The sequence below is a fragment of the Odontomachus brunneus genome, unplaced genomic scaffold, assembly GCF_010583005.1.
Source record: "Odontomachus brunneus isolate Ranch 3 - 2012 unplaced genomic scaffold, Obru_v1 Obru_scaffold_037, whole genome shotgun sequence".
In the NCBI taxonomy this organism is placed as follows: domain Eukaryota; kingdom Metazoa; phylum Arthropoda; class Insecta; order Hymenoptera; family Formicidae; genus Odontomachus; species Odontomachus brunneus.
Window position 1 is genome coordinate 1209109 of NW_022639487.1, and position 17919 is coordinate 1227027.

A 17919-nucleotide genomic window follows, 5' to 3' on the forward strand; every position below is an offset into this window, starting at 1 on the left:
GCGATTTTCCGCCTACAATCGCGCGCGCACACGCGCGCCGTTTCTTCTCGACACTTTGCCCATTTCTCTGCACGGTCATTCACCGTTGATATTTATAATACGTATTAAAATTTCCATTACGCGAGAAGGGAAATTCACCTCTTTAGAAATCGAACGGACGACACGACGCTTACCTCTTCGTTGTGATATCGCACGATTGAGCAACGTCCGACGTTTTGCTCGCGCAATTTCTGTTACACGTACGCAAACATTTGCGGTACGTCACCGGCTCGCGGAACATCTCTTGACAAGTGTTTAGGCAGTTCAAATAGCCTTCTGCCCCCCTTCTCTCTCTCTCTGTCGCATTACCTAGCATTGGATTAGCAAGGGCTTTATAAATGGAGCAGGATTGAGTTCAGCTAAGTATATAAATAACATTTCTGAAAACCCCGCGAAGCGAGGAAAGACGATATCTTCGACAAAGAGACCTCCAAGTGACGGTTGACGAGAAAACGCGAGTTAATGAGTCGGCCAAAGGCAGAGAGTAATATAATGCCACGAAAAGGGCACGAGAGAGAGAGAGATAGAGAGAAAGAGAGAGGGAGGAGGAATATTATAATACAAATAAAGAATCAAAAACTCTGGAGTCGTCGTATAATGAAGTCGGTCGCGATGAATTTACCCAGTCACGCTTTCGAGGGGTTGTTGCTTATCCTCGTGAAATATTCGATAATTCTTGGCGGCCCGGGGGTTCAGCGTGCGCGTTCTCTTTCTAATTTCTCCTTCGCCTCATTCTTATCAATCGACGATCGTTTCGTGGACGGACATTACCGTGTCGCCGCTCGTCCGCAGAGCGTACCCGCGTTGTCCGCCGCCGCGGCGTAGTCGGGGTAATGACGCGGTAATTTTCTAAACACAAATTTCCTTTTTCAACCCTTATCTCTCGACCGTCGGACACGTGACCGGTCGTTAGCGTTCACGTTCCTCCTTCGTGCGGTCTGTCTACGCGCTCTAAGTAACTACCGCCTGTCCCGACACGCACCTCCGCCACTTCCAGGTAAAAGCGCGCCTTGCTTATATCGAGCGTGATCTTCTCACCTGGTGACATGCCATTATCCAAGAACTCCCGGAGTTCACCTCGTGATAATTAAAAAGGGTGAAAAAACGATGCTAAATTTTCAATCAACAACGAATATATCTTAATTAATTACCGTGTCCTTGAAAGCCGAAGAGTACTCCAGTGCATAGCCATTAATTTTTAATTAATGTCAGACCCACTTGAGAGAAAAAAGAAACTGTAGTCTTAAATATTCCGTTGCGCTTTGCTATCTTGTACATTTAGATCTTGTTTACTCGTTGAATCATAGAGTTGTGCTATTTAGAGCACGAGAGTGGGATGTCCGTTTATCAAAATCTTGGCTACAAGCGTGATTAGAGTCGGCGGGCGATCTCCGCACGGAGAACTACTTGCGCTTTCTACTTCTGGTAATGCATACTTCTGGTTTGCATTTTAATCTCACAAGATTGTGCATGACTAATAGAGCGGGATCGCGTGGGTGGCGTATTCAAGGACTCGGCGGAGCTACTTGACGGAGATTTGACGTGTGTGGGTGACTGGTCAGCGCGCTATTTCGCGAAAAAGCTCGGAGTCGTGTGAAGCTGCGTGCTCGTGCGTGACAAGTCGACGAAGTTAACGGCGAAGGCAGCAAACACTAGTTTCCACTTACGATAAAGCCGGCTACTACTATGATTCAACGGGAAGAAAACGGAAGATTCGGGAAATCCCAGTCTTAAGATAGCATACGTGTTTTGCAGTTGTATTTTCTATCGCTTGTACACGCGCGTAGATGCGAGCGAACATTTTCCGCATCTTCCCGCGAGCCACCAACTCTATAGCTCAACGTGCAACGGTTTCTCTTGTGGTAAACGTTCTCTTGCGTCGTTTATTGTCGATTTGTTTGCATCTTTTTATTGTGGTTCCCTACTGTTTTGTTCACTCAGCATCGTCTGCGATTTTGTAGTGGCAGTTGCTCACTCGAAATGCTATGTTGCGTATCGCGCGTGAAGGAATGAAATTGTCAATTTTTCACGGCAATTGTGTATCACACAGTTGAGCATTCTTAGGCATGGGCACCCCGTCGTTCGTACAATTGTGCGTCCAAAAAAAGAGCTAATCGTGCGCGAGAGCGATCTCTAAAAAGGGAATAAAAAGATATAAGAGACTCTGAGGGAAATGAGCAAGTACGAATCCTTTGAGACGACAGTTGCCGCGAGGTGGTAGGACCAAAGTTAACGCATCGAGATGAAGAATGCGACGGAGGGGGGAAACGACAGTGGTAGCGCTAGAGAAAAGGGGTAGGGACGCGGATTGTGTCTTAGCTGTTTCGTATACCGTTAATGAACAGAAGGAAACTTTGATCTTTGACTTTCGAGCAGCGGCTTCGTCGAGAGCGCTGCGAGCGGTTCCTCGAAGAAGAGGGAAGAATAAAAAAGAAAACGAGAGCTCTCCCGCATCTCCCGCGGTGTCCACAAAAGTATTTTCACGAAGACGTGTATGGAATATCAGCATCGCAATGCAACTCTTTTTGGATCTTTAGTAAGACTTTTGGTTTCGTTTTATCGAACTTGATTTCCAAAATAGCTCGGCGAGTACATATTATCGCTCTCTTGTGGAATATTCGTAGTTCACGTTACAAGAACTTCGAGTTGGTTTATATTCGTATAATTTCTTAATATCACGTACGGGGAGTGTCCGAGGGATAAGTTTTCGTCGGCGTATCAATGAACATTGCACGCTGAACATCGAAGAAACGACACATCGACGTACACGCAAAACCACGTCCAGCCGCAACATATTTCTTCAAATCCTTGCGTCGCGACGCTTTATTAATACTGCGATAAAGCCTCGTTAATCGACGCCAGATCGCGGTTCTCGGGGGACTTGACGAGGGAGTCAGATTTCCGAAGAATAGTAATCCAGTTTGTTACTGTGTGAGTGGAAGTGGATAAAGTAGCTTGCGTCGAACAGGGTTGCCCCCACACGTGATGGTTGTGCGCGTAAACGGCAGTCACTTAATTAAAAATTACTTAATTACGTTCTTGGCACTAATTAGTTACGCTTGGCTCTCTCTTAGCCGTGCGCCGCGACTACCGCAGCTACCTGTTTCTCCTCTCTTTCCCTTGCACGCTCTGCCCATCTCGCTCTCCCGCTCCAACCCTTTTATAATCCTCTCCCTTTAGCTGCCTCCACCATCGTCTCCTACACCCTCTTTCGTTTCTACAGCCCGCTCACATCTACCCGAGATCTCTGTCTTGGTTGCGCGGTTCTTCAGTCTCTCGTTTTTTCGCAACTACTTCCTCGTAGCAACTTCTCTCTCTCTCTTTCCCTCCCTCCCTCTTTTTCTCTTTTTCTCTCTCTCATACTCTCTTCCCCTTTTCTCGTCCTTTCTCTTTTAGACGGATATCGAATCACCAACGAGCTAACTTCCCGGCATATCATGAATTTCCTCAGGTTACGTTGGATCGCTCCTTAAACCACTGGTAGATTTGTCGACGATTTTCAAGCGCCGCCAATCATCGCGATCCAACCTCCAACCTCCAACAGCCATTCTCGCGAGTCAAGCTTGCAGAGACTGTTTTGCTCGCATTGTTACTCTGGATCGCGGCTGATGCATCGAGATCGAATATGCCGAAACTCAATAACTGAACGCGTCTCGCGACTTTACGCAACCTCGTCTCGGTGAACGCGGATTAGTTACAGGGGATAATTGACTGGAATTTCTCGTATCATACGTTCATACGTGATTTAACATGTGAACGGTCAGGAAGAATGAAACTTCTGATCAGCACGGATCAGTGCGGGGGAACGAGCTTATGGGGCACACCCTCGTGAAACGTCAGTGACGTAACATAAGGGGTCCTGTGTTGGCGTTGCAGCGGGCGAGTCGGTGGCGACAGCGCCGTTTCTTCTCGAATTTTTTGATAATGAACACAAGTACGAGAAACACGACGAGTATTGGCTGGGCGGCAGACAATGCTGTGGCCGCAGGGCTATCGCGGGAGGAACAACGAAGGAGGCGGGGGTTGGTTGTGGAGGTTTCGCGGATGGCGGGAGGGGGGTGGCAGGGAAGTTGAGGTGACATGCGGGGAGGGAAAAGGAGTAGGAGCAAGGGGTGGAGGAGGGTGATGGCAACGGAGGCTTTATAGGGGATGTAAGCATCGCTACTGCAAGGCTAATCCGCCGCTATGAGCTGCTACTTGCAGCATGAGTACGGTACATTCTCTGCCAAAGATTCCTCCGTGGCACTTTGAAGCGAATCTCTTTTCCGGCTGTTGCTGCCGAACAATTAAAAGAGTTCGTTGAACCTGCGCGTAAGTAAATGTTTTCGAATCGGTGAGTTCCGTGATATCCCTCGTTCTTCATTTCAACGATGTCTCGCGTAATACTTGATGAAATGCAAGGAGATCGTAGTTTCACTAAAATCTTGCGCGACAGCGATGAGGAAATTATATGCTTTTAGGAACATACAAATATATATCGGAGAATTCCCACGAGAGATATATTATTTAGTGTTATTATACAATTTATATTGATATCGTAAAAATATATTATTAATATCACTATATATAATCACATCCATATACATTTTAAGAATTTCAAAAGCATGTGATTCTTATCAAAGATTTTAAGTAAGGCTTATTCAATATATTCGACTCCTAATTAACACATTTGTGATGCAGTATACATACAAAATCAATAAAGAGTCTTTGCGTGGCAGTTAAATCTTACACACGAGAAGAGGCGTCGGTCGTGTCAGGCGTGTAACGCGGAGATAATTCTCGAAATTCGCCGAAATCCGGATTGCTCGTCACCCCTTCCGCCGCCAACGTTTCATGATCCGATCCACCGAGAAATTATCGTAAGTAGAGATTAAAAAAATGATTTATCCGGGAAACTGCAGCCGGTTATCCATTACGTCACGTCCATCGCCAATGCTAGCCATTTGGCCACCCCTGCCTCCCTCTGCCCACCCTTCGTAGTCAGCGACGACCCCATGCCAGTCATCCAGACGGCCGCTACCGTTTTTCATTCCCGTTCGAAGGATCGACGCGCATCGAGTCACGCGTACACACACGCGCATACGTACGCACACATCCTACGCGTGAGATCCTAGACACGCGAGACGGCGCGCGCGCGCGCGCGTGTGCAATGCGAGTCGTCGGACGAATCTCTGCGAAAAATGCGATATGATAATGTTCCCGGCGTTTCGCTCTAATCGGCTTTGTATCCGCCTGCGACGGCTCGTGGGCGAAGGGGTTGCGGCGGGATATCGGAAGTACTAAACGGACGGCTGGAGCGGCGGTGTGGAGAGCGGGGGAGACACGGTCGGGATCCTGGGGGCAGTCGAGAGAGGCGAGCTTGTGCCAGCTTCCATGAAGGATTTAATTTACATCCACCGACGAAAAACGCGGAAAACAGTTTATCAAAAAAGTTACCGCGCAGGCTCGGACTGTAGTGCGAGCGAGCGAGAGATGAAGAGAGAAAGGGAGAAAGAGAGAAGGAGAGAGAGAGAGAGAGAGAGAGAAAGAGAGACAGAGCAACGCAGGACGCGAGGGAACGGAAGAAAGAGGGTTACACGACGGCAGAAATGAAATTGTCCGTGCATGGATTACCGCCGACTTCGTTATGCCCTCGCATTAGTGCTCTTCCCCTACCAAGCCCCTCCCCCCTCTCTCTCTCTCTCTCTCTCTCTCTCTTTCTGCTTCGTCTACACATGCATTCTTCTATATCCAAAGCCCGACGCAGCGTTCATTCGATGTCCGTAAAAATGGGACCAAAATGTAAGCAGTTATAAAAGAAAATTCTTAGATCGCTTTTCTTCTGTTAAATACGTATCTGGCAATTACAACGGCAACTTCGGAGAGCTCACGCTCTCTCATTATAATTCGCATAAAATAAAGACCAAATTAGTTACATCCCTCGATCGTTGCTTCTGCAAACTCCGCTGCGACAACGGATAATGATACTAATATCGTTTACAATGCATACACAGAGAAAGAGGAAGAGAGCGGGAATACATACGCCCATTTAATCACTGGCAATCTAATTCCGCGAAATCGTTCGCGGGAATAGAAACGTAAACAGATCGGCGAAATTACCATTGGCCGATCGAAAGACACCCTTATGAAATATCTGCGTCGCTCTCTCTCTCTCTCTCTCTCTCTCTCTCTCTCTCTCTCTTTCCGTCTGTCTCTCGCACTCTCTCGCATCCGTAACCACGCGGCTGGTTATGAAATACGCATGAATTTCATCGGGTGGTAGTTCGATATCGGCCGTGACGTTTCGTAGCGCAGCGGTGCGCCGAGTCCGCGATCACCGGGGAGCGGGCGTAAAATTACTGTTTCGGCCAACATTTACCCCGGCAGCCGCGGGGGTAACGTTCGACTGGACAGCGACTCTGAATTGATTTCGTTTGAAATCCCTACCCCTCGCCGAGAGCCCCCGCTCGCCTCCTCCGCGTCCACGACTCGCTCCCTACCATCGCACCGGTGCGCCGCTCGCCACCCCCGGCTTTCTCCTCTTTCACGCGCTCTCGTCCTTCCTCCTCCGCTTCCGACGCTTCGTCCTACCGTCCTCGTCCTCGCTCCTTCTCCATACTCCTCTCCTACACTCGCCATCGTTCGTCGTCTCCGTCTCTTTTTGGATCTCATCCGAGACCACGGCGCCTCGGTACAGACTGCGCCAAATGTATTTCCCCCTTCATCGTCATTTTTTTTTATCGTCCGCTTGCGAACGTTCGAAAAATTAATTGCCGGCCGGCTCGATCGGAAATGCGCGAAAGAAGAGCGCGTCGCATGGACGGGCGAATGAAACGAATGTTGGCTGGAGGGTGTCGATTTTATGTGGAGAGCGATTTTCGCGTCGGCCGATGTGTGTTGACGATAATTCTATAAAACGATTACGCAAAAATCGGCATTTGTGCGTATGTACATGCGTGCGTGTGTGTCCGCGTTTTTGTTTTTTTTTCGGTGTTATCTTCGCTCGAGTTACGTAAATACGAGTATAGTAAATATCTTATAATGCGATAAAATATTCAATACCCGGTGAATTATTCAAGACTGAAATAAAACGATAATAGAATCGATACGATATAATAAAGCGATGTATTTACATATGGAAATAGATATCGAACGAGAGCGCGAGCAGAGAAAACCGGCGGAAGGATACGACAGGAAGATACGCCGAATATGTGCGCATTATGGCCGATTCGTGCGAAAGAGAAAAAGAGGCCGGCGGGCTACTAATGGAAAAGCGAAAAAGAGAATTCTAAAATTTCGCCGGGACGACCTATAATATCCGTCGCGATCTCGAAGACGGGAGAAAGGGTCGATGTCACGGGTCTCGGCGCCACGTCATTCGATATTTTTGTCAGTAAAACGATATCAGGCAAATTGCATCTGTCCTTTACACCGTGGCGCCGAGCCAGATCAAACAGTATTCGGCCCTGGATATTACTCTTCCCTTGATATTGTCGGTTCACGGCACCACTCTCTCGTTTCTATCTGGCAGTCGGCGACGATCGAGCACTCTCCGGTTCGGGAGGCTACGCACGAGAGAGAACGATAACATTGGAGAGCAGCATTGAAAAAAAAGAGAGAAAAAAGATTCAGTGACTCTACCCACACGATCGTCATTCATTTAATGTCGGCGCGCGTGTGCGTGAGCTGGTCAATTATGTTGCGCCGATGTTCGACGAGAGTCTTCGTTTTCTCATCGGCGAGCCGTCGTCGAGCGAGCGGTGTCGGCGACGCGTCTTGAATTCGAAACGACATGAATTCGGTAGCGCAACGGGGATCGATACGGGCCGGTGCGCTCGTTTTATTTTATTTTTTTTTTCTTTTGAAGAATCCTCACGCCGAGAGCCCGCGGAACGGAGAGCGCGCGAGTACGACTCTGGCGCGCGAGCAACGGTGCTCTTATTGGCGTCGCATGTAAATCGCCCATATAACTAAGTCACCTTCTGAGTGCATTAGAAGCATGCGGGCGAGCTAAGCAAGCATACGACTATCTTACGGCGCGACATACGGGCGGCAAATAGGCCGTCGAAATGCACGCCCGTCGAAGAAGTGGCGACCTCGATCGAAACGAGCCGCGCGGCGGCGGAGAAAAACGTACGTAGGCTACTTTCGATTATCGATCCGCGCTCTCACTCCGGTGTCTTTTTCTCCCTTTCCCGCTCAGTCGTGCTCAGTCGTGGCAGTAACGTACGGAGAACGAAAGTGTAAAAGCTGCACGCGCGTACATGCACGCGCGCACATATACACACACACACACACATACATACGCGAGATCGTTCAAACGGCAAGATATAATTCACGGACGAGCGATCGCGCTAATATCGATTACGCGCGCGATTTTCTCGCGGCAGCACGCGCCCGCGTCCTTTTGTATACCGCTCGAAGGGACTCCGCGTGCATTTCACCGGGACTCGACGCGGCCCGGGATCGTTTAAGAGCCATAAAAGTAATCCTACGGAATATTTACCTCTACCCATCCCCGCTGGTCGACAGTTGTCTAGCAAATCCTATTTACTGTTACCCAACGAACTATACGCACTAGAGATGCTGGGAGGGTGCCTATCGCCCCTAGCTAACCTACTGCCCTACTGCCATGAGTCTCACCCCTAAAAGCATCCTGTCTCTCTTTCCCTCCCTGCTTCTCTCTCTCTCCCTCTCTCTCTGTTACTTTCTCTTGCCGTCTCGGTCTCTTCGTCACGCTGCGGCTCTTACCCTCTACCTTACTTTATTCTCTCCTTTCTCTCTTTCTCTCTCCCTTATGTTGCAATGCGCAATCTCTCATAGAGCGCATAACGGTTCTTCGTAGATCGAATCGCACGATGATCTCACGAGATCCCCCACTTTCGACGCGATCGTCGAAGGGCGAGCAGGTTTTCGAGGTTTTTCGGGGTGAATACTGAAATATCGGTCCCCTCATCGCGAAACTTGCGGCACCCCTTCTTCGCCCACCCTACGATATCTCGTCCAGTGGCCGTTCCCAATGTGCGGCAACAAATAAGAACTATCGATCCCTTTCCCCGTGGGTGATATGCAAGCGCGACGCTAATTTGTTCACCGCATCGCCGACGTTCTTTTTTCCCTTTGTTCGCCCCCGAAGTTATCAAAGTCCACGCATGCGGGTATAAATAGCGCGCGCGTGAGTACGAACGAACTCGATGATTTTCTGAAAAAGGGGTGAACGATTTTTCAGCGTTGCGATGACGGCTGTCGTGCGTAAGACGCATGACACCCTCGTGCAACCTCGCGCACCCTCGTACGGCCGTCTCATGTTATTTAATCGACGAGTTTACTTTGGAAAACCGCGGGTCGGACTCGATACACTCGGTGCCTTATCTATCGGTGATATGAAGCGGATGTCGCGACGCTAATAATAGCCGACAGCTTCTCGACGTAGCGCAGTCCACGGCGTGTTGTGCCCAAGCGAGCGAGTGGCCGGTCGGCCGTGTGCAAAATTGAAACGTGCGAGCGACTTCGTTTCTCCGAGTCGCCTTCCGCTTTCTCGTTTGCGCTCTTTCCGGCGATGCGCCGCGCCGCGCTCGTAATGTGGTTTAGCGTGGTATGGCAGAAGGTAAACTTGGCAACAAAGAATTATTGATTTTTTTCTCAGCGGGTTGAACGAGTTGCTGGGCGGTTGAACGGTCCCGGTAGGGTATTCGACAAAGGATGTTTTCCGAGTCCCTAACCTAGGCAACCCTTCTCCTACGCTCGGCGTATGTGTTGCCTCCGTTCTGTAGGTGTGCTCGTGTGTCTCTCTCTCTCTCTCTCTCTCTCTCTCTCTCTCTCTCTCTATATATATATATATATATATATATATATATATATATATATATATGCGCATATATGCAAGAGGGTGGGTTTCTGTCTCTCCCTCTCTCTCTCTCTGTCTCGTGGTTCTACCTCGTCTCTCTCCTTGCCTATCCATGTGCTGTGTGTACTCAGCCGATGCGGTGAGGACTTAACTGTCTCATTGTCATCCCTATAGACATTGAAGCTTCGAGACAGATGTGCAGAATTTAAAGCTAAAATGAGCTGGAGAAGTTGCCGTTGACACACGACTTTTCTTGTAGGTGTACGCGCGCTCTCAACGGCTCGTTTCGCTTTCTCGTTGTCGCGCACCGATAAGAGACGAGTATTTCGTCACGAGTATCGATTTCGCGTGGCACGTGAAAAAACACGAGCCCAACGTGTAATTCCCACTGTTCCTCTCTGAGGTCGCCGTAGTCGGCCGAGCGACGGTATCCGAGCGAGCAGCCGAGACGAAATTTCACACACGAGGTTGGACACGAGGTGTCCAACGTTGCTTCCCATTACATTGAAACACGTTAGACCGTGGCGCGTTAGAGAGCCCGCCCCGGCTCCTCTGGCCCCTGTGTCGTATATACCCAAATAGTTCAGTCCAGTCCAGCCTTCGCACCTTATGCACGCGAGGATGCACATGCATAGTGCAGCGAACGGGCAGTGCAGCGCCGGCACGGCCGGCAGAGAAAATCGATCGAATAAAAAAATACTTGGCCGATGCCGAAGTGCGACGAGGACGCGAATCGCGGGCGATGGACGGACGAGGCGAAGAAGGGGGACAGGGGCGCACGGCACGGTAGCAGAAGGAGGGATAGTCCGGGACCATTGAAGAGTGAAACCGCTCAAAGCAGCTGCCCCCGCCCCCTCGTCCAAGCTGCCGCTCTCTTCCTCGCCCCTTGTCCTCATTCGCTTCGGCCTGTGCGCCGACCCTAGGAGCTCGCCTCTCTCTTACTCCTCGCAGCTTTGAAAAACCACCCCTCCCTTGGCTTAGGCGGACGGTACACCCCTGCAAAGCCTCGTAACTCCTACTCTTTCTCTTCTTCTTTGTTTCTCTTCCACTTTGAAGGGGAGATCGGCCTAAACTCGAGCGCGCCAAGGGGTTCGTTCGTTGCCATAAGTGTAAGAAATGTGGTTACGTGCCTCTCGTTCACCCCGTACTGTGCGCGTCTTCTTCGTCAGCGAGGGAGGAACAGGTAGAACGATTGCTTCGGGATCTTAAGTTTCTCTGATAGAAATTGGAAATTTCTTAATTGGGCTGCGGGTAATTATCGCTCTTCGGCTTCTCATCGGCTCGTGTTGTTCCTTCGTGCGCGGGGTGTATTTGGCGCGCACGGAATCGACGCGGGCTCTTCTTTTTCTGGACCGCGATCCCTTGTCTCGTCACCGTGATGGTCCTCGCATGATAAATTTGCGCCCCATACGCGCGAGGGATTTGCATCCAGAAGGTACTTACATAGCTGACAAAATTATCCGTCTATCTGTTCGCCGATACTTGGCACCCCTCTTAGGGGGTGCGAAGGGGAAGCGGCGCGAGCCAGCTGGGAAGGAAGAGGACAGAGTCCGCAGGGATGAAAGAGAGAACGAGTCTAAGGCGAGCCAGATGTAAGGGGAGAAGAAACGTGGGGAGGGAAAGAGCGGTCGAAAAGCAAGGGGCACAACGAAGAGTGTGCATTGTAAGATCGGCGCGTGCGGCACGCGGAACCTTCGATACCGTAGTGCCTCGCAGTAGTCGTAGAACCCCCTGCTCGTTCCCGCCTGTTCTTCGAGTTCCCTCTTTTATAAAGGGCGAGGGCCCAGAAGCTCATTGTCGGGGGCACATCTGCCGTGCGATCGCCGGTCGATTGTCTCGCAGGCTTAGGAAACTCGCTCGTGAAAAAAAGACGGCTTAGCTGACGGGGCGACGACGCACGTGGTGCGGGACGTGGACACGCGTGTCCGCAGAAGAGAACGTGGGGAAAGAATCTTTCTCCCTGTCTCTTTCGCTCTAAGTAGAGACGACACTTTTGCCGCACACGGAGTTGCAACATCGAATGGATCGTATTTCGACGAGAAATAACGCGGTGTTTGACTATGGTATTTTGACTACGTGGAGGGGAGAGGTAGAAACGGAAGATACTCGTCTTTTCGTTAAGGATCGCGAGCTCGAGATTGACGCAGAATCGACGCGAAATCGGCAAAACGCACGTGAATTTACATAAGCCCCACTACACACACCGAACCGCACAGAGATCAATTTACCAAACGACAACCGTGATCTTCTCGTACGGACCGCGTATGTTCGCGTATTCCGTCGTTGTTCGAAAAGCGACGTCGCATACCGGCTCGCTTTGCGAGCTCCTCGATACGGACGTAATAAACAAACGCGCGGTCGACGCGCTCGACGACCCTTAAAACGCCCGAGTATATCGCGTTTGTCGAGGCTGTCGGCGACTGAACGGCACCGGCGTCATTACCCGTCACGACTCGCATTACAGTTACGTGATTATTCCAGCGCGCGCGGTCGCGCCTCCGACGTCGGCAGACGCCGTGTTTAAAGTCGAGACTGCGGATCTGAGCGCAGACAGCGTTAAAGTGTTAATTACTAATTAAGAAGGGTGCAAGCGGTGCAGCGTCAAGACCCTGCGCGCGACACCTTTTTGAACGCGCCCTCTGAATGGACGCTTACGCCCCAGCGGGCAAACGCGCGGTAGTCGCTCGCTCATCCATCCGCGCTGCGCTCATCGACGCACGAGCGGGAAGACGCGACACGCATCTACCAAGCGCGGCCACCCGCGCACGGACGCGGTCGCGCGCGAATTCTAACGCGCGGACGCTTAATGCTCTCTCGTTACACGCACTTTCACGGCTCATGCCTTCGCCTCGTGTCTCGCGTCGCGGCGTAAAGTAGAGCGTGCCGGTAGACGACTATGACGACAACCACGACAACGTCGACGACGACGACGGCATTCCTCTCGAATTCTTTGCCGGCTGCTTCCGCACCCTTCCACGGCGTCCCACGCGACCGTCGATACTCCCTATCGACCTTGCGCCCGACGGTGTCGCTTACGGATAGTAAACTCAGACTGGAAAAGCTCTTCCAGTTCCTAGACTTCACACCTCTTTGGGTTGTTATTTATTCCGATGACAACGTAAAGCTTGCTTAATCTTACCCCTCCGTATCGGTCTCTCAGATTGACATGATACAAAACCGAAACTATAAACGTTACTACTTTAAATAGGAACTAGAGTTCATACCAAAATTGAACTTTTGACTATGCTATTTCCTTTATTTAGAAAGTTTCACAGATTGAATATGAATCTTTATATATCAGGAAATTATGTTAAGGAAGAGATTAGCGTACATTGAGAAGAAAATGTTTAGTATTTATCACACATAGAAAAATACTTTCTATTCAATTAGAGGAAAAACATTTTTTTCATTAAATTCTATTGTAATATTAATGATAAACAATTACATATGCACGTTAACGTTACCATTTTCGTCTAATCGGAATAAATGACTAATTTTAGTTAGATCAGCTATTATTTCCTTCAAATTTTATCTTGATCATCATTGTCTCGCAGATTTTATCACGAGGAATTTCGCACAAGGTCATCAACAACATATTTATCGACCGTATCCGATTGCAATCGCGCGTAGAATAAAATTCCAATTATCGTCGAAAATCTCTCATGTTTCTCGTTTGTGTCAGACTGAAGATTCCGTAACCTTTGACAACGTCTTCACTTTGCGAATAGAGAACAGATCCGTGAGTTTTCTGCCGGTCTCCCGTAAGGGGGACGCCGTGGGAAAGTTTCAGCAAGAAAACCGTGATGCTCAAAGGATTCAAATGTTCAGGGTCAGCTCTGGCGTCTTCGAGGGTGCCGCCGCCGGTGTTGCCTATTGTTGGAGGTCGACCGACTTGGCATGACCGTTAAAAGGGGCTTGGCTGGCTGGTTCGGTGGCTTAAGAAGCACGTTCTTTGAATAGAGATCGGAAAGGGGGAGACCGTAAGGCGAGAAGACGCGCGCCGCGATCTACTTTGCAAACTTGCGGAAGGTGTACGACTTCTCGCCGCACGTCTGCCCGCCCAATTGCTCCAAGTCATAATGCAAATCTTATATCTTCTCATTGAGAGACACGTCGTTTGTTTTCAGTCGTCCTTTCTTGCCGCTCCTTTGATATTTCGATTGTAATTTTTTTTTTGGGAGGAGGAGATCGACATTTTTTGCTCTGGGTCGTATTGAACATCGGTTTCATCACAAGATTGCAAATTCAACGCTCGCGCCATGGCAAACATAATATTCGCGAGTGGACCAGTGGATCAGTGCAGAGTGACGCGGATATAAAAAAATATCTCCATGTGCCGGGAAGTTTCTCTTTTAATTGGTGCTCTCTCGCGTATACGAAACATCGCAAAAACGGCATGTTGCAAAAGCGATCGTCAATGAAGATCGCAGTTGAAGGAGACATCGCGTCGACAAACGCTGTTACTATTAACCGCTTCAATACGCGACACTTCAAGTCTGTTTAATCTGCTTGCCTCTTTTTTTCGTGTATTTACGGTAGGGCAAAAAATATCGTCTTTAATTTGAAAGAAAATATAACCAAATCGCATATAACATCTTCTTCAGTTCTTTATCTTGTTTCTTCGAGCCTCAAAACTCAGGACACAAATATTTTGCGAATGTTAGTGCTTTCCAGACTATGAACTTGAAATTTGAATCGCCTCGACCACGGATATAAGAGGACCGTGAGAGATCCCATAAGTACGTTCACTTTAAAGAACCTCGACGTCGTAGAGCCAATCTCCATACGCTCCTCATTCTTTTTCGTTGACGAGGCTCATCGTAATTAGATGCTAATAATTAGCACCCTTACGGAGACTTGCGCCTTCTTTCATTTTATCCACCTTTCGTTCCCTTCTTCTCTCTCACATACATACCCACTTTCTCTCTCTCCCTCTCTTTCTCTCTCTCTCTCTCTGTCTCTCGCTATCTCTGTTTCGTCCTCTCATTGTCGTCCCGTTACAACGAGGCGCAAGAAGATTCCCTGAGAAGAGCATATTATTATCCTAATTATACAATACTATAATGAATGATTCCATGACTCGCCCTTTAGCACTCGCTCTCGCTTGCTCGCGCGTCTGTCATTCGCACCGTTTCTCTCTTTCCTTCCTTCCCGTCCCTCTTGATGGTTGCTCTTGCTCTTATCCTCTGCACTTGGTGGTCGAAGAGTGGCAATTCTAGCACTCGGGCTTTTTGTCAAACTGACTACGGAACTAGCGCTGTCTCCCTCGCTCTCTCGCACCCCATTATGCGGCCAGTCTCGTTTCTCGTTCCGCTTTCTCTCTGTCTCCGGGTGTCTGTTTTAATTAGGCACTTCGTAGATACGCGAATACGTGTGTATGTAAGTGTATGTGTGTGGGGTACGCGCGCGCCAGGATATACGGCGCTAACGTAAGTACGTAAGCGACGCAGTCTACCACTACCTCCATCACATTCCGCCTATACTCGGCGATCCGACGAGCTTGAATGCGGTCGATGGGTGGTTGAGTAAGGATTATAGGCGCAGGTAACACATGCATAGGACGAAGTCGGGGGTGGCTCGCCGATGGGTGGTGTGACGGTGACGGTTCGAGGAGATGATGAGGGATGGGTATTCGAAAGGATGATAGAGGAACTCCTCTTTCGATTCTTCCCACCTGCGTCACTTTCTCCGACTGACTGCTGATAAGAGCACGCGAAATTATCTTAATTGGCAGTAAAGCCAATTCAGAGCGATCGAACGAGGAGAGGGAGAGAGAGGGAGAGCCTCCTTTCGCTCCTTTCCCCCGTCTCCATCTCCACGTTCGCCGTCGCTATTTCTTTCAGTGGCTCTGAATAGGGCGAACGTTGCGGAAGATCGCGTTGTTTTCTTTCGGTGAGAGGAGCGAGCGAGCGAGATCCCTGACCCTTCGCAATCTCCGAGCTCTGATAGGTGAAATACGACGCGATCCGCCTCGTCGCACACGAGAGCTACGAAAGTAGACCAGTTAGGATCTCGCGGACGGAAGTATACGGGACGTTTGCCGAACGGATTGGCATTGGCAAAAATCTCCCGCTAACTTAGGTCGCTGTAAATGTAAACGTCCTAGTCTGTTCTCTCTCGCAAACGAGTCTCCGATCCGCCAGGTGGAAGCAATCTTAAAAATTGCTCCCAACGGCACTAAACGAGACTCGTAGGCGGTTGCTTTGCATTGTCGAGTATTCAGCGACGATGAGTTGTACAAGCTGCGCTCTCGTTGAGTCGTCCTCCTTTGCATCCCCGGGGGATCCCAAGTGCAAGATCGACCATTGCGCGCTACCGGCTCGACAAAGACACTCGGCCGATGCTAATATGCGCCCGAAGATTGTCCTCGACGACCTGGGGGCGTAAGGTCGACGAAACGGGAAAGAAAAAAAAGGGGGAAAACGTAAATTGCATCTTCGAGACCTCATGGCAAAGTTCCCTGCTCGTCGTATCCGTAATGAATAAGGCAGGATTAAGAAAAGTTCCTAACTCGGTAAAAAACAAAGACAACGCATTCCCTGGATGGAGACATTGCGAGAGCTCGCACAAATAGAGCGTGCACAACAGAATTTAAAGTAACTACAAAGAGTCGAGTTGAACTTTGTTAATTAACAATTAACACCCAGTGTGTTCGTCTCTCCACTACGACCGTATTCCTACTGGGCGAAAAGAGCCAATGAAGGCTCAGGTCAGCTTCTGACGTTACTTATCCACCGGCTAACCAGTCGTGTTTGCTTAGTCGCATTAATTGATGCACGTAGAGATATCTCGGGAAACGATCACGACATTTCCTGCCGCAGGTCATTATGCGAGCGGGGAAGCAAGCGGCGTGATTTTGCATCGATTACACACACCGACTGGAAGTCGCGAGGTGCTATCGAGTCTTCGTGGCTAACGTCGACAACGGGTTTTACATCATCTCGTTGCGTCTGTCCGCTCGACGTCGAGGAGAGCTCGCGTAGAGCTCTCCACGTGCGTCGTCCCCTCCCTCCCTTTTTTTCGCATCTTCTTCCGCTTACGTCAGACCATTGTTAGTATCGATCTTTAATTAATTATCGATGACGCATTGGTGCTGTCGCCGTCGCGGGGAAACCAGGCGAGACAAGAATCAGCCGCGATGACGTAGAAAGATTTATTATTAATTGACACTCTGATACGCGTACCGTGCAAGCCGTCGCGCTCGTGTGAAAGCTCATATTTATTAATCATATTCAGTCGTACTAAAGTCACATTAGATACATGTTATCGCGCATTAATAGAGCGCAGAGTAAGCTACGAGTATCACATAATCATGTTCCCTCTTGTGTTTGTTTCAGGGAGTTCTACTACATCCAAATGGAAAAATACGCGAGACAAGCAGTTTCGGAGGGCGTGAAGAACGCCGAAGACCTCCGAGTCGGGGGCGACTCGGAAATCTACCGGGTTCTCAACCTTCACTACAACCGTAATAACCACATTGAGGTATGGGGTCCCCAGGTGCGCAACACGAACACGCACACGCTACATTTTATTTTATTTCCCTCTCGTTATTGTTTCGCGAATTGAGAAAAAAATGAAAAAAATGAAAAAAAAAAGAGAGAGACGAGCATGTGTTTCCTCGTAATAGAGATTTCCGACGCTAGTCGTCAAGATCGATTGGTTCCGCGAGATTAAGCTTTCGATGTTTGTACCATTTACCGTACGTTTTCGTTTATCGTACATCTTTCACGTGCGTCTTTGTGGTTTAATGTGATTACAAGTGTGTTTGCACGTTTCATATGATAAAAAATATAGATATAAGGCATTTGATACTTGTGCTGAGAAATCGAAAGATTTCTACTCACGCTATCGATCGCGTGAAGGATTTGATACGACGAGTGTATCTACTGCTCGTTCTAGAAAACGGAAAAATTAGTCTTTAAGTTTGGGAGAATAAGTTTGCATGATTCTTCTCAAGCAGTTAAAACTTGGATCACCGTTGTATCGAATCTTTCTCGTTAATAGTAGTAAGTTTGTAAAAGTAAATGATTTCTCTGATATCATACTCTTCTCGT

At 49.1% G+C, this 17919-nt stretch overlaps 1 protein-coding gene across 2 annotated transcripts in view; it reads left to right on the plus strand.

Annotated features, from left to right (window-relative positions):
* LOC116843987 (homeobox protein prospero-like) overlaps positions 1 to 17919 on the plus strand; it is a 51124-nt gene that overhangs the window by 9764 nt on the left and 23441 nt on the right. The window contains exon 4 of one of the 2 annotated variants that reach the window (XM_032815017.1): positions 17203 to 17362. In XM_032815017.1, the coding sequence (XP_032670908.1) occupies positions 17203 to 17362 (160 nt within the window). The remainder of the gene's footprint in view (positions 1 to 17202; positions 17363 to 17919) is intronic. The other variant, XM_032815018.1, reaches the window with a different exon arrangement.